Source organism: Scylla paramamosain, chromosome 21 (genome assembly GCF_035594125.1).
Source record: "Scylla paramamosain isolate STU-SP2022 chromosome 21, ASM3559412v1, whole genome shotgun sequence".
NCBI lineage: Eukaryota > Metazoa > Arthropoda > Malacostraca > Decapoda > Portunidae > Scylla > Scylla paramamosain.
Window position 1 is genome coordinate 10,039,692 of NC_087171.1, and position 24,653 is coordinate 10,064,344.

The 24,653-nt window shown below is 41.3% G+C and overlaps 2 protein-coding genes across 9 annotated transcripts in view; one reads left to right on the plus strand and one right to left on the minus strand.

Annotated features, from left to right (window-relative positions):
• The first annotated feature begins 477 nt into the window (after positions 1–477).
• Positions 478–5,166, plus strand: LOC135110983 (putative per-hexamer repeat protein 5). Of its 3 annotated transcripts, none has more exons than XM_064023783.1 (8): positions 478–576; positions 1,589–1,720; positions 1,821–1,941; positions 2,622–2,978; positions 3,024–3,779; positions 4,210–4,303; positions 4,586–4,690; positions 4,945–5,166. In XM_064023783.1, the coding sequence occupies exons 1-8, from the start codon at positions 535–537 to the stop codon at positions 4,979–4,981; spliced, it is 1,644 nt and encodes a 547-aa protein (XP_063879853.1). In that variant the 5' UTR covers positions 478–534; the 3' UTR covers positions 4,982–5,166. The 3 variants fall into 3 exon arrangements, with proteins under 3 accessions (XP_063879853.1, XP_063879854.1, XP_063879852.1); XM_064023784.1 differs by having other exon boundaries at positions 3,249–3,779; XM_064023782.1 differs by having other exon boundaries at positions 2,622–3,779.
• A 486-nt stretch (positions 5,167–5,652) lies between these two features.
• Positions 5,653–24,653, minus strand: part of LOC135110984 (serine protease 33-like) — an 84,049-nt gene continuing 65,048 nt past the window's right edge. For 3 of the 6 annotated variants that reach the window (XM_064023786.1, XM_064023787.1, XM_064023785.1), the window contains 10 exons: positions 20,328–20,453; positions 19,470–19,589; positions 18,861–18,995; positions 17,879–17,959; positions 16,162–16,299; positions 15,173–15,389; positions 14,823–14,972; positions 13,819–13,961; positions 8,249–8,403; positions 5,653–7,705 (listed from right to left, as the gene is read on the minus strand). In XM_064023786.1, coding sequence (XP_063879856.1) covers positions 7,547–7,705; positions 8,249–8,403; positions 13,819–13,961; positions 14,823–14,972; positions 15,173–15,389; positions 16,162–16,299; positions 17,879–17,959; positions 18,861–18,995; positions 19,470–19,589; positions 20,328–20,436 — 1,407 coding nt within the window. In that variant the 5' untranslated portion in view covers positions 20,437–20,453 and the 3' untranslated portion in view covers positions 5,653–7,546. The remainder of the gene's footprint in view (positions 7,706–8,248; positions 8,404–13,818; positions 13,962–14,822; positions 14,973–15,172; positions 15,390–16,161; positions 16,300–17,878; positions 17,960–18,860; positions 18,996–19,469; positions 19,590–20,327; positions 20,454–24,653) is intronic. The other 3 variants (XM_064023788.1, XM_064023789.1, XM_064023790.1) reach the window with 3 other exon arrangements.

A 24,653-nucleotide genomic window follows, 5' to 3' on the forward strand; every position in this document is an offset into this window, starting at 1 on the left:
TGCCCCTCTTACATATGAATAAGTAAATAAATAAATAAAATAAAATAAAATAAAATAAATGAAAACGTCTTATTTTCCTTGGTGTGAAAGCAGTTATGTCACGATGGTGACCTACAAAATGTAAACAGACTGTCAGTCCCAGTATGACAAAGGTAATCTTCCATCATAAATAGGTTCATTAACAGCACTTAGTTTGTGTCACTTAGTCGGGAGGTGTGTGTTGGGACAGGTGGGCTGCGTAAAAACCGATGCTTTAGTACTCAGACCATTACCGTTACAGGTGAAGAGATTTGGTACTTTTCCTCTGAAAGGCTCTGTTTGCGCTTACTGATGACATCATTAGCACGTTTTCACTGTGAATACTGCAGATGACACATTACTGTACAGAAAGTAAAGAAAATTCCTTTTTTTTTTTTTTTGAATTACCGAACTGCGAACTCCGTAGAAAAGGGAGAGCGAAAAATTACACCACAAACTCTGGGACGATGGTGTATATAACAACCCCGGCAGTGGCTCCCTCACTGCACTCAAACCATGGCGAGGCAACAAGTCGCAGTGATCCTCCTCCTGGCGAAGGTGAGTCACTGTAATGCAGGACACACGGCTTATGACACTCTTCTTTCTCTGAAGCATGCAGGACACCTCACGTTTCTCATCAACACAATTACTTATCTCTCCAATGAAGTATATATAATCTGAAAACCCAAATATTAAACACAAGAGCATCACCGTAAGTTAATTTGGTTCACTGTGATTTTATATATTTTTTTTTCTTTCGCATAGCCTATACGTATGAATGTAAAAAGAGATCATTGGCTGTTCTCGAGCTTAGTGTTTTCACATTTGGTAGAAATGGGTGGTAGGCGTAACAGCATATGATGAAATTATGTATGTATATATTTTCTAAGGTAGCATTCCATTTCTAGAAAGGTATTCGTCACACACATACTCGTCAGTATTCTCTGGAGAAATATGTTATGGGTAGTTTACCATGCTACCAGTTCTCCGTAAGCTGTACAAATACCTCAATGTGTTGCATAAATGTAATTGCCTGATTAACGGTGATATATTTTGAAAACTGAAATCCTGATGCTTGACTCTGCCATCCACATACTTGGTGTAACATGAAAACTTGTGACAGGAATAGGTTGATATTACGAGATAAAATGTAAACAAGCAGGAGCCACTTTTCACAAATCACGTTCCTCTTATCAGTGCGTAAACTCTCTGGACCCAGGAACCAGGTGAAGGTCTGTATTGATGTTAACTTACAGAAATTCTGCCAGTCTTTCCTTTTCTTTTTCTTAATGCATACCTCTTTCAGATAAGACTGGTTATTATATCTGTCATATTCGAAGTGCGTCATGTAGACTGTTTTTATTTTCACCTATGGAGCTGTCGAAAGTTTGCGTCTATTACACCAAATACCTAAATTTCAGATTTTTTTTTTTTTTTTTTTTTTTACAAATAAGTAATATTTACCTGTTATTTTTCGGTATAAAAGTTCTTGATATATATTAAAAAACAACAGCAACCACTGAAAACACTGAGGCTGACAATGAAAAATTATAATACTGTTGTCTCTTAGGTGGTGTGCGGCGGCGTGGTGGGCGACATCGAGAGGCAGGAGACAGGGTCGCAGTGTGGAGATACACTCTTCCTCGACTTCTCCAACAGATGGCCGGAGGTCCATTGCTCTTCCCCGTGTCCTGATGTGCACGTAAGTTTCCCGGGGCAAAGAGGGGAAGCGTGACAAAGACAGTGAGATATCTCCCGTTGAGATGCGTCACGAAACTCTTCCCTTAAATGTGTGCCGACAGGCGTGGGCTGCCGGACCGGTTTTCAAGCGTGAGTCTCGTCTGGAGCAGTATGGCTTGATGGTGAGGCAGGAGTATGGCGAGGACGGCGTGGTGACGTGCTCACTCGTGGACGACATCTCTGGTCAGTCTCGTCCTAACAGCAGTAAAATGTTATTGTTCTACTTATTCTATACTGATATAACTGCCACGTAAAAAGCTGACCCAAGTTTATCTTCTCAAATTGAACAGTCTGGTGAACATAGATATATTTTCGAACTGCAGCAAGAATTGTGCATTCTTGTACACTCTTTCCCATCTTACATAATATACTAATAATGTTCTTTAAAGAGAAAAGCAATTCCCTCTATAATTTGTCGCTCAAATGGACTATTATCCAGTTCTCGCTGCTGATTTACAACAGCTCTCCTAATGTCTGATACTTTTATGGAAGATATACTGTGTAACAGATGGAGCGATAGGATACACTGGATATAAAAAAGAAATTTTAGTGCGTATTATTTAAAAGCATTATAGCAACAAACTAATATTAATAATTAATGGGATTGCTGTGGTGAAATAACAATTACTATCAAAATACAAATGACTCTAAGGTGGCCCAACGCCCACAGTAATTATCTCCTACCCTTACATATTATATTATTGAAGGTTCATCGATCACTTTGCCAATGCACCTGACATTGTGGCTTAGCATCCCTTTCATCCACCGTGTGCTAAGCCGCCTTCTGCACCAGAAAGAAGCACCTGAAGGTTGAAATTGTCAATGAGTGTTTATTTATTTATTAATTTATCATTTATTTTCAGACACTGTTGCCATACAGTCCTCTCTCCAGGCTGAAGCTTGTTCTTCAGTGACTCCCTTCACCACCACCACCACTACTGGTACTGGAGGTCCCTCTGGAGTGACAGAGACCACCACCACCACTGGTACTGGAGGTCCCTCTGGAGTGACAGAGACCACCACCACCACTGGTACTGGAGGTCCCTCTGGAGTGACAGAGATCACCACCACCACTGGTACTGGAGGTCCTTCTGGAGTGACAGAGACCACTACCACCACTGGTACTGGAGGTCCCTCTGGAGTGACAGAGACCACCACCACCACTGGTACTGGAGGTCCCTCTGGAGTGACAGAGACCACCACCACCACCGGTACTGGAGGTCCTTCTGGAGTGACAGAGACCACTACCACCACTGGTACTGGAGGTCCTTCTGGAGTGACAGAGACCACTACCACCACTGGTACTGGAGGTCCCTCTGGAGTGACAGAGACCACCACCACCACTGGTACTGGAGGTCCTTCTGGAGTGACAGAGACCACTACCACCACTGGTACTGGAGGTCCTTCTGGAGTGACAGAGACCACCACCAATGGTAATGGAGGCTCTTCTGGAGTGACAGACATCACCACCACCACCACTGGTACTGGAGGTCCCTCTGGAGTGACAGAGACCACCACCACCACCACCACTGGTACTGGAGGACCCTCTGGAGTGACAGAGACCACCACCACCACCACCACTGGTACTGGAGGACCCTCTGGAGTGACAGAGACCACCACCCCCACTGGTACTGGAGGTCCCTCTGGAGTGACAGAGACCACCACCACCACCACCACTGGTACTGGAGGTCCCTCTGGAGTGACCGGCTCAACCACCAGTACCATTATCACTGAGCCTGGAACTTCTCCTTCAACTGTCACAGTAGAATCAACAACTCTGATTGAATGTGTAACGGACAAGGAAACAGAAATCACAACAACCCCACAGACAACAACAGTGGTCCCGACCACCACTGAACCACGGTGGGTTTGTGAAAGCGGATGGTCTCTCTATGAGTCATCATGCTACCAAATTGACAAGAATGTTAAATTTGACTGGATGCAAGGTCAGATCTACTGTAATGCTCTTAATGCAGAATACGCCAAGATTACATCTACAGATCAGGCTTCTTTCCTTAGAGGTAAGTAATGTCCCTAAAAGTTCACTTGTTCTGTCAGTCAATTCGAGTACGGCAGATATATTACCACATTCAGTTTGGATGGCATTCATGATGCAATAGTCAGAAATCTTTTATCTAGCACTTACCTATACAAGCAAGTAATAATATTGTGATTTTGGGACTTACAGTTTATTTACATTTCATGAATTAAGTTCTTTTTTTTTTCTTTTTAACCAAACGATTTACTGTAAACGTAATGTTCAACTATGTGTGCTACCTTGTGTGCCATTGTCTAATATTGCTCTCCTGTTTTATTAACTTGAATTTTCCTTCAGTCTTATTGTGCTTTCCTCATTAAGATTCTTTTAGGTATATTATTAGTTATAGTTTCTCAGTGGGGCCCACTGAAAGCTTTCCCATAGTAATGTCACACCCAATATTTACTTTTCAGCCCTCGCGACCGACGATACGTGGATTGGTTTGACTGACCAGAGCACCGAAGGAAACTTCATTTGGACAGATACATCGGTACCAGTATTCAATGAGTGAGTCAAATATCACTTGCATTATCATACATAATCATTCACCCTAACTAACTCCTTCATGTGCAGAGTAGTATTTTAGAGAGAGAGAGAGAGAGAGAGAGAGAGAGAGAGAGAGAGAGAGAGAGAGAGAGAGAGAGAGAGAGAGAGAGAGAGAGAGAGAGAGAGAGAGAGAGAGAGCTGTAGTATATCTGATCATGCTGAATTTGAATGAATCTTCAACCAGAAGCAAGGGAATTAATTGAGTAAGGTAAGGGATGCGACTGAGGTGTTTGTATTCGCCAGGTGGGCACCAGGAGAACCTAACAGCGCGGGCGAAGAGGACTGCACTGAAATGAGGAAGGGTAAGGACTTCTGGTGGAATGACTCCTCTTGCGGAAACATTAAGAGGTGGGTCTTGTGGTGGTGTATGTGGTTGTGGTGACGGTAGTATTGATAATGGTAGATAAAATTGTGTTACTGATTCTGATAGCAGTGGTGGTGTAGTGGTGATAATGATAATGATGTCAATGATAATGACAGATTTTGGTAAATAATACGTAAGGGCAACAATACGTAAGGGTGATGTTTTTGGTGATGAAAAAGGAAGGTAAAACTGTTTCTACTTATGATGGCAATCATTTGTTTTCCTGTCTGTCGCACAGCGTTTTGTGCCAGAAACCAGCCACGAAGATGGGTTAGTGCCTGCCAGAGAATCTGCACGTCCACGCTTCTCCCACCGGCCTCACCTATCAGTATTCATCAGCACAGGAGAAATACGATTACAACCTGCCCGACGTGCTTCAGTATCAAGCGTCACCAAGACTGATATGTGAGGACCGCAACTATCTCTGACCTCGCTTATCTTAATAAAAATGTTAAACTCAGCTATACTTTCATTTACAAGACACTACTAGTAAGTTTACGGGTTGTTTGTTTCTACTTGTATTAATGAATGAAGTGGTGATCATATTTTCTTGCGCAATGGAATCTAACCCCACGCACTGTTAATTGGGCATGTAGCACGTCTGTTGATATCGTGAAGCATTCTAAGTTCGCAGCCATGCAAGAGAGGATTTCAATCCTGCAGCATACCGCAGTGAAAGCTATCAGTATTCTCTGTTTCAAGGAATAGTGACATTCCAATCTTGATCGTATCATTGACTATATGAACTTTCTTACCATTTCTTCATCCATGTAGGTGAATGCCACTTTTATATTTTCAGCTGGTTATAAGTCTCTCCTATAATTTCATTTATTTATTTGGCTGGTGACAAATTTGTGTGTGTGTGTGTGTGTGTGTGACCACCACTCAGCATTCTGCTTCCACATCAGTGTGCGGTAGTTGGCAGACAGTAAGGTGAGGAAACATGTTAACTGATTTATAGTTTATTTCAAAATAAATATTATGTACAGTTTTAATGTCATACTTATCTACGAAAGACTGATCCCAGTATTTAGTGCGAGTGATCCCACATGACAGCTTGATTTGTCTGCAGTTTAATGTGTGTGTGTGTGTGTGTGTGTGGTTCTGCTATTAAATTTTCTAACTAGCATTTCTTTGTAAAAATTCAAATAATCTTAATGTACTATTATTTTCTTTGTGGGGAAAACATAGCAAGCTGACTGATGAATTCGTCACTGAGATGGTGTGAAAATCAGAGGAAGATGGCGTTGATATTAACTGCGCTATCAAATAATGTATAAAAATATAAGCATCACAATGATTGCCGCGATCAGTAGAAAGTGCTACAGCTAATATCATATTTGTACAAGTAGAATGGGATCAAAAAGCCACATGGGACAACATTAACCGATGGTTTTGTTCATAAAAAAAAAAGGTAATGGCAGCAATATATATATATATATATATATATATATATATATATATATATATATATATATATATATATATATATATATATATATATATATATATATATATATATATATATATATAATATATTGTGTGTGTGTGTGTGTGTGTGTGTGTGTGTGTGTGTGTGTGTGACTGTTTTGTGTAACATTATGGTGACATCATAATAGGAAGAGCCTGAGTGCAACATTGCCACATGCATTACAATCTCTGTCATTGCACAACAAGCTACAGGTGACACCATCAGAAAGAAGCTTCTCACATTCCAAAGTGAATACATGATTGATATCCTGGTCATCAACAGAGTTGTGATATATTTTATATTTTAAAGTAATATTACAACCCTGAAGGCCATTCAGTTGAGGTGTCATAACAGGTAGTGTGTCACACGCTGGTCCCTCATCTGACATACCAGGTTAATCAATTAACACCATCATACTTACATTTTGTATTTTGCTGTGATGATTCCTAGAAGGTCTTGCAGAGTGTACATTTCTTTAGTTTTGAAATGTAATTTGTGGCTGCTTAAGAAATATTACACAATATACAGAGATCATTAGTTTAGTTTTCACTTATCAAATTCAATCTTCAATAACTACAATCATGTTTCTACAAAATTTTGCAAAATACATGCAGAAATACTTGATATCACACAGCACTTAAATTATTTAATTTCTTCAATGCTAGTCACTAATAACTTTGTAAAAATAATTTTTGAAGAGAGTTAAGGAATGCAACAATACATTCTACACTATCATCATCATATATTATGCTACACTCATGATAAAATTATTTTTATTAATACCTTCATCACTGGCTTCATGCACTGATATCACAAGGTATAAAGTTGGGAACGTATATGTTTGCATTCATTTACTAATTCACTTTCAGAGTTACAAAACAGTTTGAAACACAACGTTTTGAAAGACTAGCCATCCAGTGTGGGGCGGCTTCCTTAAGAAGGCATCACTCACTCACAGAGGGAAGTTCCAATAGCTGCCCGGTCACCTGCAGCTACATGACTAGCTTTGAGGAGTATGGTGACATAGGTACACTGGGAAGACATATAGTGCCATAGGTACAATGGGAGGGCATGACACAGGTACAATGGGAGTGCTAAGCAACACATTTGTAGCTTTACTACTCTAGATGATGTGACTTTACAGAAGTACACATAGTGATTTTAAGTCAGTTGTTGTGGAGAAAGATTTGTTTTTTCATAAAACATCACTTCTTGCCTTGATGAACATTGTACAAGTTTAAGACAAAAATATCAGTGTATACAAACACAACACAGCATTAGTACAAAGGTTGGCACAAGCAACACTGTAGTACTAGGTGTGTTCTAGGAGCTTTTTCCTTATTTCACTTACCATTATGTACAAGCACTATCACGTCCGCACACTACCCGTCACCCAGCCTGCAGTGACAGACACCTTATGGTAGATGCCAGGCTGGTGGTCCACAGCACAGCCGAAGCCCGCTGAGGTGATGCCCGCCAGCACCCATCGTCCATCTTTCTCCACCACCAATGGTCCCCCAGAGTCCCCCTACAGGAGCACATGAAGTTTATTTTGTGTGTGTGTGTGTGTGTGTGTGTGTGTGTGTGTGTGTGTGTGTGTGTGTGTGTGTGTGTGTGTTTTCTGTTACAATCTCAGCTTTCTTATTTCTAAACTCTGTTTTCCTGCCATTAACAGCAAAGCTGTAACAACTTTATATCACAGAAGGATGGTGACAGGGTGATTTCTGTCATACAAGATTATCTCCTCATGTGTGAAGCACCTGATTGGTTCTGAGCTAATTTTTTTGAAGTCCAATAGCATAGCTTATCTGACATAATCAAGGTTACTTAATATTTTGACAGTACCACATAATAATAATTCATAAAAAAATATTAAAAACTCTTAGTATTTACTTGAATATCAAAATCTATCAAAAGAAACATGAACAAAAATATTATAAACTTATGTCTTTTTAAGTAATAAATATTGAATGATTGAAACCTTTCCCAGCATCTTGCAACACTTCCCTTGCAGATAAGAGAGTCATTGTCATCAGGTGAGTGGTAAAACAATACAGTGAGGTGGACTTACCAGACATGCATCCATCTTGCCTTGGGAATGGCCAGCACAGAACATCTCATAATGCAGCTTGACATCAATACCCTTGTGGTGATGCCAAGAAAGACATTCATCATTGCTGATGATTGGCACCAGTACCTTCCGCAGTATGTTGGTACCCGTTTTTCCTGAGAGAGAAAAATAGTGCCTTCAGTACACATGAATTAGCATCAGAATAATATATTTTTTTTTTTATGCAGGAAGGACACTGGCCAAGGGCAACAAAAATCCAATAAAAAAATATGCCCACTGAAATGCCAGTCCCATAAAAGGGTCAAAGCAGTGGTCAAAAATTGATGAATAAGTGTCTTGAAACCTCCCTCTTGAAGGAATTCAAGTCATAAGAAGGTGGAAATACAGAAGCAGGCAGGGAGTTCCAGAGTTTACCAGAGAGAGATGAATGATTGAGAATACTGGTTAACTCTTGCATTAGAGAGGTGGACAGAATAGGGGTGGGAGAAAGAAGAAAGTCTTGTGCAGTGAGGCTGCAGGAGGAGGGGAGGCATGCAGTCAGCAAGATCAGAAGAGCAGTTAGCATGAAAATAGTGGTAGAAGACAGCTAGATATGCAACACTGCGGCGGTGAGAGAGAGGCTGAAGACAGTCAGTTACAGGAGAGGAGTTGATGAGACGAAAAGCTTTTGATTCCACCCTGTCTAGAAGAGCAGTATGGGTGGAAGCCCCCCAGACATGTGAAGCATACTCCATACATGGACGGATAAGGCCCTAGTACAGAGTTAGCAGCTGGGGGGGTGAGAAAAACTGGCAGAGACATCTCAGAACGCCTAACTTCATAGAAGCTGTTTTAGCTAGAGATGAGATGTGAAGTTTCCAGTTCAGATTATAAGTAAAGGACAGACCGAGGATGTTCAGCATAGAAGAGGGGGACAGTTGAGTGTCATTGAAGAAGAGGGGATAGTTGTCTGGAAGGTTGTGTCGAGTTGATAGATGGAGGAATTGAGTTTTTGAGGCATTGAACAATACCAAGTTTGCTCTGCCCCAATCAGAAATTTTAGATAGATCAGAAGTCAGGCGTTCTGTGGCTTCCCTGCGTGATATGTTTACCTCCTGAAGGGTTGGACGTCTATGAAAAGACGTGGAAAAGTGCAGGGTGGTATCATCAGCGTAGGAGTGGATAGGACAAGAAGTTTGGTTTAGAAGATCATTAATGAATAATAAGAAGAGAGTGGGTGACAGGACAGAACCCTGAGGAACACCACTGTTAATAGATTTAGGAGAAGAACAGTGACCGTCTGCCACAGCAGCAATAGAACGGTCAGAAAGGAAACTTGAGATGAAGTTACAGAGAGAAGGATAGAAACCGTAGGAGGGTAGTTTGGAAATCAAAGCTTTGTGCCAGACTCTATCAAAAGCTTTTGATATGTCCAAGGCAACAGCAAAAGTTTCACCAAAATCTCTAAAAGAGGATGACCAAAACTCAGTAAGAAAAGCCAGAAGATCACCAGTAGAGCGGCCTTGATGGAACCCATACTGGTGATCAGATAGAAGGTTGTGAAGTGATAGATGTTTAAGAATCTTCCTGTTGAGGATAGATTAAAAAAAACTAAGGATGCAAGTGTCTTCTTGCTGTATGGAGTGGCCTAGGTAGATACCTGATGAGTCCATCCTGTCAATGAGTTAGTGACAATGCAAAATCAATATACAAATGCTCTTATATTGTGCATATTTTCTTGTATATTTACAGATTTCTTTATAGCTATTGTACCTTAAATTGTTTTTCACACCCAAGGAAGAGAAAAAAAAAAGCATCAAGAATCAGATCACTTTGTACATAAGATTCATATTTCCTAACAATATTTTTTCCTACATCAGAGGAAGAGTAGAACAATAGTTTTTTACAGAGTTTAGTTATCAAGCTCACTGAATAACAATGCATTCATATTTATATGCCTCAGGAGGAGGCAGTAGACACCTACCAAAGTGATAATTACTCCCAGTGAAGTCTAAAGCACTGTGAACCTATCATTAAATACAGCTGTGACCTCACTGAACATTTCCCTTTGTGTCTCACAACACAAGGGGACAGTCACAGCCTGCCCTCTAAAAGATAACTCTCTTCACACAAAACTACAAGCACTTAATTACACACACACCCTTCACTCAAAATTCAAAATGATCATGGTGACTCCTACAGCAGCCTCGTAGTCCCCATTTGGGGAGGGGACTACAAATGTCCCCAGGTCGGACTATTCTTCTGGTATCGACCCTAAGTGTCTTGATACCCACCTCAACTTTTTCTTCATTAATTTCTGCAACATTCACAGTCTTAGATCTGATTTTCAATCTGTAGAATACCACCTCTCCTCAACTAAACTTAATTTTCTTTTCCTCACTGAAACACAAGTGTCTGAGGCACCTGACAGTAGCCCCTTTTCTTTTCCTTCCTACTTTCTCTATCCTCATTTTCAATCCAAAGCTGGATGTTGTGTCTATGTGTGCAATGACTTAACTTGCTCTTGTATCCTTGCTCTTGAATCTTCTGAGTTTTCCACCATTTGGCTGCAACTACAGTCACTCGCAAACTATATTTATCTGTGATGTATACCTCTCACCTAACTCCTTTGACTATAAGAAATTCTTTGACTACTTAACTTCCAAAGTGGAGCACATTCTGACTCTTTTCCCTTTTACGGAGATCTCCATTCTTGGAGACTCCAATGTTCACCACCAGCTTTGGCTTTCCTCTCCCTTCACTGACCATCCTGGTGAACTAGCCTTCAACTTTGCCATCCTCCATGACCTAGAGCAATTGGTGCAGCACCCTACTCATATTCCTGACTGTCTTGGAAATATGACTAACATCCTTCATCTTTTTCTAACCTCTAATCCTTCTGCTTATGCTGTCACCCTCTCTTCTCAGTTGGGCTCCTCTGATCACAATCTCATATCTGTATCTTGTCCTATCGCTCCAATCCCTCCTCAGGATCCCCCTAAGTGGAGATTCCTCTGGTGTTTTGCCTCTGCTAGTTGGATGAACCTGAGGGGGTATTTTGCTGATTTTTCTTGGAATGACTACTGCTTCCCTGTCAGAGACCTGTCTCTGTGTGCTGAGTGCATAACAGAGGTGACAGTGTTTGGCATAGAGGCATACATTCCTCACTCTTTTTCTTGACCTAAACCTTGGTTTAACACAGCCTGTTCTTGTGCTATATGTGATATAGAGGTAGCCCACAAAATGTACTTGAGGTTTCCATCACCAGAACCTTACATGCTTTATATTTCTGCCTGGAATCATGCCAAGTCTGTTCTCCAGCTAGCCAAAAAATCGCTTCATTAATAGAAAGTGTTAAAATCTTTCAAGATCTAAATCTCCTCGTGACTTCTGGCATCCAGCCAAAAACATATCCAATAACTTTGCTTCTTCTTTTTTCCCTCCTTTATTTCAATCAGATGGCACCACTGCCATCTCATCTATCTTTAAAGTTGAACTCTTCACTCAAACCATTGCTAAAACTCTACCTTAGATGATTCAGGGGTTGTTCCTCCCTCTCCTCCACCCTCTGACCATTTCATAATACCTATTAAAATTCTTCGCAATGATGGTTTCTATGCCCTCGCTGGCCTTAACTTTTGGAAGGCTTACGAACCTGATGGAGTCCCTCCTATTGTTCTCCGAAATTGTGCCTCTGTGCTTGCACCTTGCCTAGTCAAACTCTTTCAACTCTGTCAACATCTACTTTTCCTTCTTGCTGGAAGTTTGCCTATATTCTGCCTGTTCCTAAAAATGGTGACTGTTCTAATCCCTCAAACTACTGTCCTATTGCTTTAATTTCCTACCTATCTAAAGTTTTTGAATCTATCCTCAACAGGAAGATTCTTAAACATCTATCACTTTGCAACCTTCTATCTGATCGCCAATATGGGTTTCATCAAGGCTGCTCTACTGGCTTTTCTTACTGAGTCTTGGTCATCCTCTTTTAGAGATTTTGGTGAAACTTTTGCTGTTGCCTTAGACATACCAAAAGCTCTTGAAAGAGTCTGGCACAGAGCTTTGATTTCCACACTATCCTCCTACAGCTTCTATCCTTCTTTCTGTAACTTCATCTCAGGTTTCTTTTCTAACTGTTCTATTGCTGCTGTGGTAGATGGTCACTGTTCTTCTCCTAAATCTATTAACAGTGGTGTTCCTCAGGGTTCTGTCCTGTCACCCACTCTCTTCCCATTATTCATCAATGATCATCTAAACCAAACTTCTTGTCCTATCCACTCTGCACTTTTCCACGTCTTTTCATAGAATTCCAACACTTCAGGAAGTAAACAGTTCATGCAGGGAAGCCTCAGAATGCCTGACTTCTGATCTCTCTAAAATTTCTGATTGGGTCAAAGCAAACTTAGTATTGTTCAATGCCTCGAAAACTCAATTCCTCCATCTATCAACTTGACACAACCTTCCAAACAACTATCCCCTCTTCTTTAATGACACTCAACTGTCTCCCTCTCCTACACTGAACATCCTTGGTCTGTCCTTTACTTATAACCTAAACTGGAAACTTCACATCTTATCTCTTGCTAAAACAGCTTCTATGAAGTTAGGTGTACTTAGATGTCTCCACCAGTTTTTCTCACCCTTCCAGTTGCTGACTTTGTACAAGGGTATTATCTGTCCATGTATGGAGTATGGTTCACATATCAGGGGGTGGGGGGTCCACTCATACTGCTCTTCTAGACAGGTGGAATCAAAAGTTTTTTGTCTCATCAACTCCTCTCCTCTAACTGACTGTCTTCAGCCTCTTTCTCATCGCTGCAATGTTGCATCTCTTGCTTTTTTCATGCTAACTGCTCTTCTAATCTTGCTAACTGCATGCCTCCTCTCCTCCCGTGGTCTTGCTGCACAAGATTTTCATCTTTCTCTCACCCCTTTTCTGTCCACCTCTCTAATGCAAGTTAACCAGTATTCTCAGTCATTCATCTTTCTCTGGTAAACTCTGGAACTCCCTGCCTGCTTCTGTATTTTCATCTTCCTATGAGTTGAACTCCTTCGAGAGGGAGGTTTCAAGACACATCCTTCAAGTTTTGACTACTCCTTTGGACCCTATTTGGGGACTGGCATCTTGGTGGGCTTTTTTTTTTATTAGATTTTTGTTGCCATTGGCTGGTGCCACTCATATATATATATATATATATATATATATATATATATATATATATATATATATATATATATATATATATATATATATATATATATATATATATATATAAAATACATGCATTATCACCTTCAGCTAAATACACATGACTGCTGCAGCATTGATTATTTGCTATGCTTATAGATACATCTAAGTTTTAGTGGATACAAGAAACTCAGAGACTAAACATTGAATTTCAACTTCTTAGAAAAATTCTTTCCCCACCATCAGTTTTTTTTTTCTCTCAAGGAAAATTAATGAACAAATTAGAAAAACATTGCTGAATTAAATTACTGTTGAATCTAACCCATATTCTTATTCTGTACTAATTAATTAAGTGGAAGTACAAGTTTCTGAAAGAAACTTTGTTTCTTGGGGCTCCATCATCACTTACCGAAGGAGTTATCTGTCTTGCCCCAGCCAGCCACAATGCCTACGTCCCCAATGAAATTGTCATTAGGATCAGGCAAACAGATGGGCAGGATGTTGGCTCGGTAGATGACAGGGCGGTTGAGACGTAGCACTGCAATATCATACCTGTGGAGGAGAAAGGCACAGTTAAGCTGTTCTGTCTGGCACATATAACAGAAGATTTACCAATGAAAGGCATAAATGTATCTAAATACCAAATACATACACACAATGAAATTCACCATTTTTTTTTTCAGCGAACACTGATATCTGCTCTGTTGCCCTGGCCTTTGTCACCTCACCTTCAAAGGTATCACCTTTTAAACATAACTTTTGTTTGGTCAGTTGAGAGTGGTCCAAATGGTGTCAGAGGGCTTCCTTTATTGAGAAATTACTGAACTAAATACTAAATACTGCTCTGAAATGCTTTTTACCTTACTAATATCCACACTGCATCACCCTATTGCTTCTACAACCACATTCAACAACTGCTCCATTCAGCTTATGGAGTATATAAAGAGTGGACCACTGTACATCACCAAAAATGAATGCTTGCATGTAAAAAAACTTTTACATCTTTATTATGAGATCTATCATTAGGAACAATTAAGGTGAAATCCTAACATATTCCATTACTAACTCCAACCTTATACAGCTAGCTTATTGTCTAAACTGAATATTTAATTTCCACCAGAAAGCTTGGTTATGTTGATAGTCCATTGTGGATCACATGTACCATATACTCTTTAAGAATTACAGTGGGGTACTCAGCGTATGAGCAATGCAGTATCCTACCTGCTCTTTTGCTATAACACCCTCTTCCATGGTGAAAATACCTGGGGGCAAGACTTACAAATATCTGTGGCTATAGCTCTTGATGACTGCACTGATATGAAACCTACTGTTGATATCTGTGGTAAGCCTTAAAGATTTTGTATGGTTTGCAGGCTGCAGATCAACCTGAATATGGGAACACGACTAACTAACCTGTCAGGCTGTGTAAGCATGTACTTGAACATGGGATGGATCCTCTTCTCTACAACTGCAAAGGTTTCCTTGGGCAGCGGCTCTTCATGGTCCCCGGTGTCTTTGGTATCAAACTCTCCCAGATGAACTGTGATCTGGTTGAGTCGTGCCCTACAAAACAAATCATTTTTGCTAAATTAGATTTAATAATTTCTAAAAACTTATACAAAATCTAATGTAATTCTCTTTTTCCGCATTTAATGGGAATGTAACTTAATTTTTTTACTTTAATTTTTCAATATACTTTCAAGTGTAAATATAAAGAGCATCTGGGAAGAAATGAGCAGCCCAACATGGAGCACCTCACTCACTTGTGGACGCAGTGGGCTGCAGTGGCTACGAAGAAGTGGTTCACCAGCACACCACCGCATTGGTACCCGGAGATGCGAATGTGTGCCTGCCATGGGAACTCACCAAATCTGGCCTCATCCCCGCCTATGATTCTTTTAGCAAACTGAGATATTCTGGGAGTGCCACAGCCTGAAACACGACGATGCTTGGTACGGGAGAGTGAAGACTTCGTACCACCTTGTCAGGAGAATAATTTGATGAAGCTTTCTTCCATGTAGGGAGCATGTGATCGTGCACTCTATATAATGGCATAATACATTGGACTTACCATGTACAAATTAGTATGAATTAATTGTATGTCAATGTTCAATTACAGAGTGCTGTTTTTCATGATGTCATGGCAAGTTAACACAAGTAACATTTATCATGTGCTTTCTAATATAGAAGCTACATCACATGATCCTTACATTACTGAACCCTACTATGTGCACTACACTGTGGTTTATATATATACACTTAGTTAAATGTAATAGTTACAGGCATGCATATTTATATCATAGAAAATGCATGCTTAGTATAAAAAGGATGCTAATGATCAGGCCTTTTTCTGAATATTTTATGTGACAAGAATAATGTATCCTTGCACATGATGGATGATTCATGATGAACTTGAACATGATATTCACTAGAGTCATGTAGGAGCTGAGGCTGTGAATGCTACAACACAAGGTGAAGTGCTTGGATGTCATCTCAAACTTTGCCCCTTCAAGTGGTGAGGCACAAGGATGGATCCATCATTTAGCATGGCAGAAATACTAAAGGTTTCTTTCATGTTGACGATTATCCTTCGGGTGTACTCGTCATACTCCCATACTGATGTTTTGCATGATAACGCAAGACAAGATAACATAATACGCAAGACACACAAATGATTCAAACAATACTCAGTAAAATATCCTGAGTAATTTATTCTTACAATATAACGTTCTGCTTAATATGACTATTCTACCTGGTTCGTTAACCCCAGCGCTGAGCTGCAGGTTGGGCTCGATGGCGGGAGCTTGAAACTGTTGATGTTGTTGTTGCCGTTGTTCTGGCTGCTGTTGAAGAAGCTGTGTGTCCGGTCTTAGGACAGGGTCCTCTCGAACTGGAATGAAACCTTGGTCATTCAGGAACAGCAGGAATGCGTCACCATTGTGTCACTGACAAGTCCGTACCTTTAGTCAACAGTGGTGATGTCGGGTTGTCAGTCTGGCTTTTTCAGTGGTTAACTTTAAAGCTAATACTTGCAAACCTTGATTCTATGCGATGCGGGAGTGACAGGATGTCAGAATTCAGACATTAATGTGACACAAGATGTATCTATAACGATATTATGTCACCTGTGTTCACTCAGCCACTGAAGTGACAAGCACTGCGTACACATGACAAATAACATTTTCTTATAACCATTCTTGTGTATACTTTGTAACGAGTCGTGGAAGGTTAAGATTCATAACTTCCTTGAATTTGTGCTCAAGGGTGATAGAAAGCTCCTTGGTTGTGTTGGTCCCGCCGAAGGCCACAACTCTAAGTTACAGGGAAAGCACGTGTGTATTCAGGGGCAAGGTGTGGCAGATGGATTAGGGAATTGCGGCACAACACCATCACTGCCTCATAACATTGGTGTTCTTAAATCTCTCTCTGATGGGAAATTTTCCTGATTTATGAACAATCACAAATGAGACAATGGCTGCAAAACACTAGTGCATGCTTTGTACTGAAGTAAAGATAACGCTGGTCATCAAGCATATCTTAAAATGCACAGCCCTCAAGAATCCAAACATTTGCCAACTTCCATCACCAGTCAAGTATCAGCAAGATTTTATGATTTGACAGCAATCACTGGGCAGGATATGACTGATGAAAAATCTTGAGAAGGGAAGTGGTTGATGGCAGACAAGACTGAGACAGTTTGTAGCACTAAAGTACGTGTCACTGATCTCAAAATCCATTTTGAGGTCAGTGGTGTATTCCAATCATGTCTTACACTCAACTAAAGTGAATTATGCTGGAAGATAAAACAGCAAATAGTACGAATAGGTTATTTAAAAAATAAAAGTTATGAATGTTTCTCTTATTTTCTATTGGCATTTATCATCTGCTTATCTAATTTATTTATTCACTTATATGCTTATTTATCTATTAATTTAAAAGCTATTCTGGAACTAATAGTATGCCGTATAATTATGTGCAATGATGAAGAAAAACTAGAAGCTTCGGTATTTATTAGCAAAGAGCTTTCTAGAAAACAAAGCCAGAAGAACATTCCAAGATGGAATAAGGAAGGCACCGTAGGGCTAAGGTGAAAGGGCGTGCAGTGGATGGAAGCGGCAGTAATATACCAGGCAGCAAGACACGTCCTCACCACCTCGCTAACAACGCTGTGACACTAAGGAAAGCACTGCTATACTCAGTGTTGTTTGTAAGCATAGAGAAGACCGGTGAGCCAGGAATGCAACATACAAACTGTAAACTCTCGTTCTGAGGCACTAATGAATGATGGATTTAGTGCTGCTGCTATTTCTCAGTTCATTCATGAAGCAGAACGAGGGCTCACAACACCTCTAAGGGCGGGGAGCTACACTACACGCTACGAGTCGAGTAAGACCGTCAACACGGCCTTGGTTACAAGCTACTCGTACTACAGTAAGAGCGGATGAAGGGAGAGTGCAGACAAACATTACCTGGGATGCGGTTAAGGCCCCAAGGTCGAGGTCTAAAATAAGGTCTCGGACGACGATGGAGGGGTAACCTTGGACGAGCAACTGCAAATGACAGGCACAAGTTACAGTCAGTCTGTCAAGTCCTCCGTCTACACATGCGTCAGAAAAAAAAAAAAATAAATAAATAAAAAAATAAAATAAAATAAATAAAAATAAATAAATAAATAAATGAGTGCAGAACTTGCCTGTCTGTCTTTAGGAAGATTCATTACATAAAGAAGATATACAAAGTGAAAGATATTCTATGTGTCTTCATTGTAACCTATGATAATTATGCAAACATGATTTATGACAGTGAGTCGAGTCGTGTATGAAGAGTGTTCCTGGCTACTATTGTACTGTGCACTGTTTTGGGAAACTACTCGTACTTTAAAATACCTCCATTTCTTATCTCCATTTTTTTTCTGCACACTTCATGCATCTGTGCAGAGGTGCTAACATAGTGTGTTCACTACAGTGTGAACTTAAAAAGACGAGTGAGGGTCGTGCAGGACATGGTGCGGAGGTAGGGAAAGGTGTGCACCTGTCTGTCTGTCTGTTTGTCTAGTGGCTGTATCAAGGATTAATTCCTCCTTTTCTTGGGAGGTGAATGTGTAAAGACAATTAATCAAACTAGAAAGAGGAGCATACATAAATTGTGTGTGTGAAATGTGTCCGTAGTAACTTGATGTAGGTTTGTCCAAATGTGAATATCTTGGTCAGATTGAGGACAGGAGGATGAAGATCGAGATAGAGGCCACAAGAGCGTCTTATTTGCCACTTTAAAGTAAATATAAAACAGTAAACAAGCTGAAATGAATGATCAATATCTAGAAAAAAATAAATATATGCGTTGGATAAGAAAAGAGCTGTATACTGCATGATATAAAAAAAAAAAGTTTGTGACCTCTTCGGCAAAACCTGAAAAGAGAGAGAGAGAGAGAGAGTGGTTGTTCTCACTCACTGGGACGGTTGGCCAGGGGAGGAGGTTGTCTGCCGAAGATATTCATCTGTCTGACAGCATCGGACCTGACGGTGGCTACAGTGGGGACGCAGCACGTGTAGAAGAAGCCTCCGCCACACTTATTGACGGAGGTGCCTGTGGGGGGACGAACACTGTAGGGCTGGGGGTTGTGTGTGACGGATGATATGGTGTCGATATGTGTATGCCTGTGTGAATGGCCGTAAGTTTCAACCAGAAACACATCTTTAGCTCCTAACTAAGCCCTTTCTGGTGTGTTAATGCGCTGTGAGGGAAGCGTACGTAGGTCGGGGCACAACAACAATACTATTACTACTACTAATACTAATACTACTAGAACAACATTCTTAACTGCCTTTGTGTATTAATTTGATCAAACAGGCTCTTATGAAAGTTATTACGGTTATCAACTTGTCAAGGATTTTTCATTATTCTATCTATACTAGTGTAACAAGGATTCTGCATCATCAGTAATAATTTAAAAAAAAAAAAAAAATCCACGAGAGCCCTATTTGTCACCTCTGTGGTTTTTAGAAAAGGTTATAATGAGAATGAAGCGTTTCAAAACATGGGCAGTGCTTCAAGCCTTACCTCCGCGGAAGATACAGGTGAGGACGAACGTGCACGCAGCCTGAATGCCGTCATGGAGACAATAATCCGGCAGTGTGAAGATCCCTCTGATGAAGCGAGCCACATCAGTAGTAGTAGTTTCTGTGAGGGCAGAACAGAAGAGGGTGAGCGTGGTGCGGGAGTAAGTCTCCCAGGAAGCCCACCGGCCTGTTGAGTGTTGACACGCTGCCAGAGATGTTCGCTCATCACGACCCTGATGTCAGATTGAGAGGAGGTTTGAATGTATGTAATGTCGAGTAAGATAAAAAAAAAAAAAAAATAAATAAATAAAAATAAAAATAAATAAATAAAACAAAATACAGCGGGAAGGTAATCTAGAATAAAAAAAAAAACTTAATGGACGTCTAAATTAAAATCCTTTATCCATTTTTATCCACGTGCGGGTATACTTGCTGGCTAAACAGCATAGCTATTTGGTCCCATGATTATAACTATACGTTGGTAAGTCAATCATAATGGTGATTTGTTGTGGGACATCGGCTGAAGCAACAGCAGCAGCAGCAGCAACAGCAGTACCAGTATCCATGTTACTGTAGTATCAGTATTATATATTTTCTGATAATAGTACCAATAACAACAACAACAGTGTAACATAAAACTGAAAAATTGAAAATCATAAGGACCAGGGAGAAAAGTAAATATCAGTAAGCATAAGAGAGAGAGAGAGAGAGAGAGAGAGAGAGAGAGAGAGAGAGAGAGAGAGAGAGAGAGAGAGAGAGAGAGAGAGAATATTCGCATCCACATCCCTACAAAGGAAATCCATATAGGTACTGCGGCCAGCACCAACCACTGGGCAGGGCGCAGTGAAGGAATACTCACGCTGCGCGGAAGCCGGGGAGGTGGAGAGGTGAAGGGAGAAGAGTAGGAGGAGGAAGAGGAGGAGGCTGCTCAAGGAGGTTGGTACTCCTCCCCATCTTCCCTCACCCATGACGTCACCACATCAACCTGGAAAGAGAACAGTGCAAATCAGAAAATGTTGAAGCAAGAACAAGAAAAAAATAACTTTCATCGTCTAGCACTTGAGAAAAAAAGTAAGATATATACGAATTTAGGAGAGAGAGAGAGAGAGAGAGAGAGAGAGAGAGAGAGAGAGAGAGAGAGAGAGAGAGAGAGAGAGAGAGAGAGAGAGATTTTGAAGTCTGGCACTTCACCGCACACCTTAAGAGTAAAACCTGTCATGTGAGGTGATGAAGTCATTACCTCGCCCCTCACTCTGGAATGGCACCCCACTAACCCCCATGGCTTAATTGAAGAAGGGTATGGACGAACATTATCAGATATTCGGTTTATTCTCCCAGCGATTAGCATAATAAGTGATTCTGGACAAATAAGGAACTTATCCCTTTCCGTTCCCGGCGGGAGGCTACAGCGTAAAGGAAAGGAGGCTGACACTTCGTGAATCATTATTACTTTTCTGATATTCTCACTCTTTCCTCTCTCTCATTTACTGACAAAGTGACCAACGGTGTTACAGAATGGCGTCATCTGTTCGATTAACCTTCACGGCAAGATAAGTTTTGTGAGGCTGAAATTTGTCTTTTGTTCTCTCTCTCTCTCTCTCTCTCTCTCTCTCTCTCTCTCTCTCTCTCTCTCTCTCTCTCTCTCTCTCTCTCTCTCATGCTTATTGTCCTCATTGGAAAAAATATTAATTTCCTTCCATACATCTCTTATGTATCTTTAACATTCCTCTTCTTGTGGGTACACTTTCTTGTCACTTCTCCTTTGTCTTCTCCACGGGCTTTAGGAAGTTTCCCATGTGCAGTGTCACGTTGTGTGCGCGCGCGCGCGCGCGCGCGCGTGTGTGTGTGTGTGTGTGTGTGTGTGTGTGTGTGTGTGTGTGTGTGTGTGTGTGTGTGTGTGTGTGTGTGTGTGTGTGTGTATGTGTGCCTTACTTTTCATTTTCCAAACTGACGTACCCTCAATAAAGAAGAAAGACAGAGAAAAGATAAACACGGATGGAGACGAATAAGGCAGTAAGAGAGGAGCTGAATATCCGGCTTGCAGAAACCTGGGACACCACCACCACCACTACCACCTCTGTCACAGCAACATACCTGCCACGAAACTATAAACCACTTCCTTGCATAAATCATTAGCTCCAGAGAAATGTAGATACACAGTTCCTTCTCATATATGTGATATCTTTTCTCTCGCTGTGAATTGCGTCTCCTTCACCGACTTCCTTGAGGTGTAATGATAAACGGCAAGTCATCCTCATAACGGCTCTTCTTAATACCAGCGGGTTAGAGGCTCGGTAATATTCTCGCCCCGTGAAGGTCGTGTTGCCTCACCGTCACCACCTCAGGTTCCCCCGAAGTGAAGCTGATCACGGCAAGGGAAAATTACTCGGCACGTCCAGAACCTTGTTTAAAAGTGAAGGGTTTAGTAAGTGCATATCAAACGAGTCTCCCTTGTTGTGTCCTCGTTTTCTTTTGTCTATATTAAGGAAAGGTACTTTTTGGTATATTGTTTTGAGAGAGAGAGAGAGAGAGAGAGAGAGAGAGAGAGAGAGAGAGAGAGAGAGAGAGAGAGAGAGAGAGAGAGAGAGGACGACAGCAACGACCTATATAGCACATCATAAATGACTATTGCTAACTAGATCAACGCGTCGCCTTCCCTTCCTCCATCCTTCTCCGCGGCGACAGATGCGGGAAGGACGAAAGTGAGCAAGTGCCGGGGACTAAAACCTTTACCAGCTGACGGCGGCGGCAGCGGCGGTGGTGGTAGTGGACTTTCCTCGTCCCACATTTGGACTACCACTAATACCACATCACCGGCGCTGCCAGAGTCAACACCACAACCCGTCACCACCGCATCACCACCAACGTTATACGAAGACTTGCCACCTTGGGAGGAATGCCGACATTGACACCATTTGGAAGCCTCATGAGCCTTGCCGAACGCCCCTTTCTATGTCACTGGTGCGGAGAAAGAAGCGGAGGAGGACTAGAGGAGGCGGCGTAGTCAGTGGTGGTGTGGTGAGCGCGGGACCTTGACACATAATGATAGGAGACGGTAAGGTTCATCTCTCGTGCCACAGTGTTCATCATCCAGGCTGCCTGTTCGTAACCTATTGACTTTTTGTGACGCGAAGAGAGGGAGAAGGTGAGAGCATTGTTTATCTGCATTGCTGCTCATGTTGTTGCTGCTTGTTAGTGTTTGGTAACGAATGTACAAAGGTGTTCCTCAGACTACTAATTAACTCAAAAGTGTGAACTCGGAATGAAGACAATAGTTTCGTGATTTCAATAAATTTCTTTCTACTTATTTCCCCTTTTTTTTTGTCACTTGCAATTATACGTTCATTAGCGCAATTAATTAATCTCCCTTCACTTCTACATTACAGCAATTAGGTTCAACTAAGAGATTCGTAACGTGGATTCTCTTTAGGTGAGTGAACAAGAGGTGAAAGGTGCGCATACCTCATCAAGTGACATTAACGATTTTGCAGAGGTGTAAATGTCTACTTCCTCAAAAAGAATAACGAGTTTCATGCGCCCACATTTCATTAGAGTGATGCTTCTTGAATCATTAACTGTAAAAATGGAAAATAAAAGGAGAGGAGGAGGAGGAGGAGGAGAAGGAGGAGGAGGAGGAGATAAGAAGAAGAAGAAGAAGAAGAAGAAGACCCCTCCCCCCACATCCAATCCCTCGTTTCTGGAGTCTGACTTAAACACAATCATCTGAAGCTCGTGGTCATTATGGAAAGCAAACAATCCCTCGTCTTCGGAAGCTCGCCAGGTGCACGCACTTCAAATGAATCCCGGCGGCGCGCGTCTTTCCCACCATAGAGAAGAGGAGGGGAGAGCACCCGGTGGCGGCCCCATTACTGAGAGAGAAAGTTACGGAAGTGGACCAGTAGGCTTTCCGCGGCGGCACGGTGCGGTGCCTCCCCAATGACTGCTCGTGGGAGAGTGAGTGCTTGACTTGGCCCGCCCACTGCTACTCTGCTCACGCTCAGGCACCTCAAGGGATTCGTTACTGAGCCGTGCGTATAAGTGTATGCCATTTAAGAGTATTATTATCACTACTACTACTATTATTATTATTATTATTAGTAGTAGTAGTATTAGTATTAGTATTATTTGTAGTAGTAGTAATAGTAGTAGTAAAGTGGAAACAAAGAAAGGACAGTTGGGAGGAGCTAATATTTGAGCTAGTATTCATACGTATGTGGCAGATGGTGAAAGCTGGGCGGACGTTAGATCACCCCACACCATCCAGCTTGGAACAAAGTAAGGTCATCTCCACGTGGAGGTGGAGAGGGGACAGGCACGCTCATGAGAGGCGTCGCTGTGTTGGGCTTTACTCAGTGTGCGGGTTGCTGGTTTGGGCGCTCTCTTATCAAACTTTGGTGTAAATGCAAGTTTTCGCTTCAGATATTTGAGCAGTTCAGGTGTGTTCTCAAGGAGAGTGGTTGGGATATGATGCGCTCCTGCTTGTATCCTTAAATGATCTGTCCTCTCACCAGAACTATTTTCGAAGGCCACATAAATAAATTGTTTTCTTATGCGTGTTTTTTTTTTTTTCATCACTAATGCATAAGTCTTGTTAAACGACCAGTACAACTAAAACACTCTTGAAAATCCTAGTAACCTCCACTTGATCCAGTAAGAAGTTATCGAAATAAACGCGGAAAAGTTTGAAAACAGGGGTTTCTATTTACCGTAAGTTTCTCACCGAAGATTATTACGACAGCTTTCTGCTCATTCATTTCAGCTCGAACTGCCATTCCTTTGTTACACAGCAGATACCAGACACAGACTCATGAGTGGTCACCGCAGTAAGTACAACCTTGACCAGGAGTCGAGTATCTGACATCTAATGCATTCTCTTTCTTTTGTGTTTGGAGTTTCCCCTCAATATGAAGTCCCCTGATATGCTTAGGAACTATTAGTTATCGAGTTTTGTAGGGAGACTCAGAGAACTTAAGATCATCGGAGGAAAAGAAAAAAAAAAATCGATAAGCCAGTGGAAGTCAGTGCAGATTGCTCGACTTCTCACCACGACTATAATACACTCAGGAATGGATGGTGTGAGAACGTACAGCGAGCTTTGATTCACGAACAGGAAGGTAATGGTAGCGGTTCGATTAATAGTAATGTTGTTGCGTTGCTACTGCTGTTGTTACTGGTGACGATGATA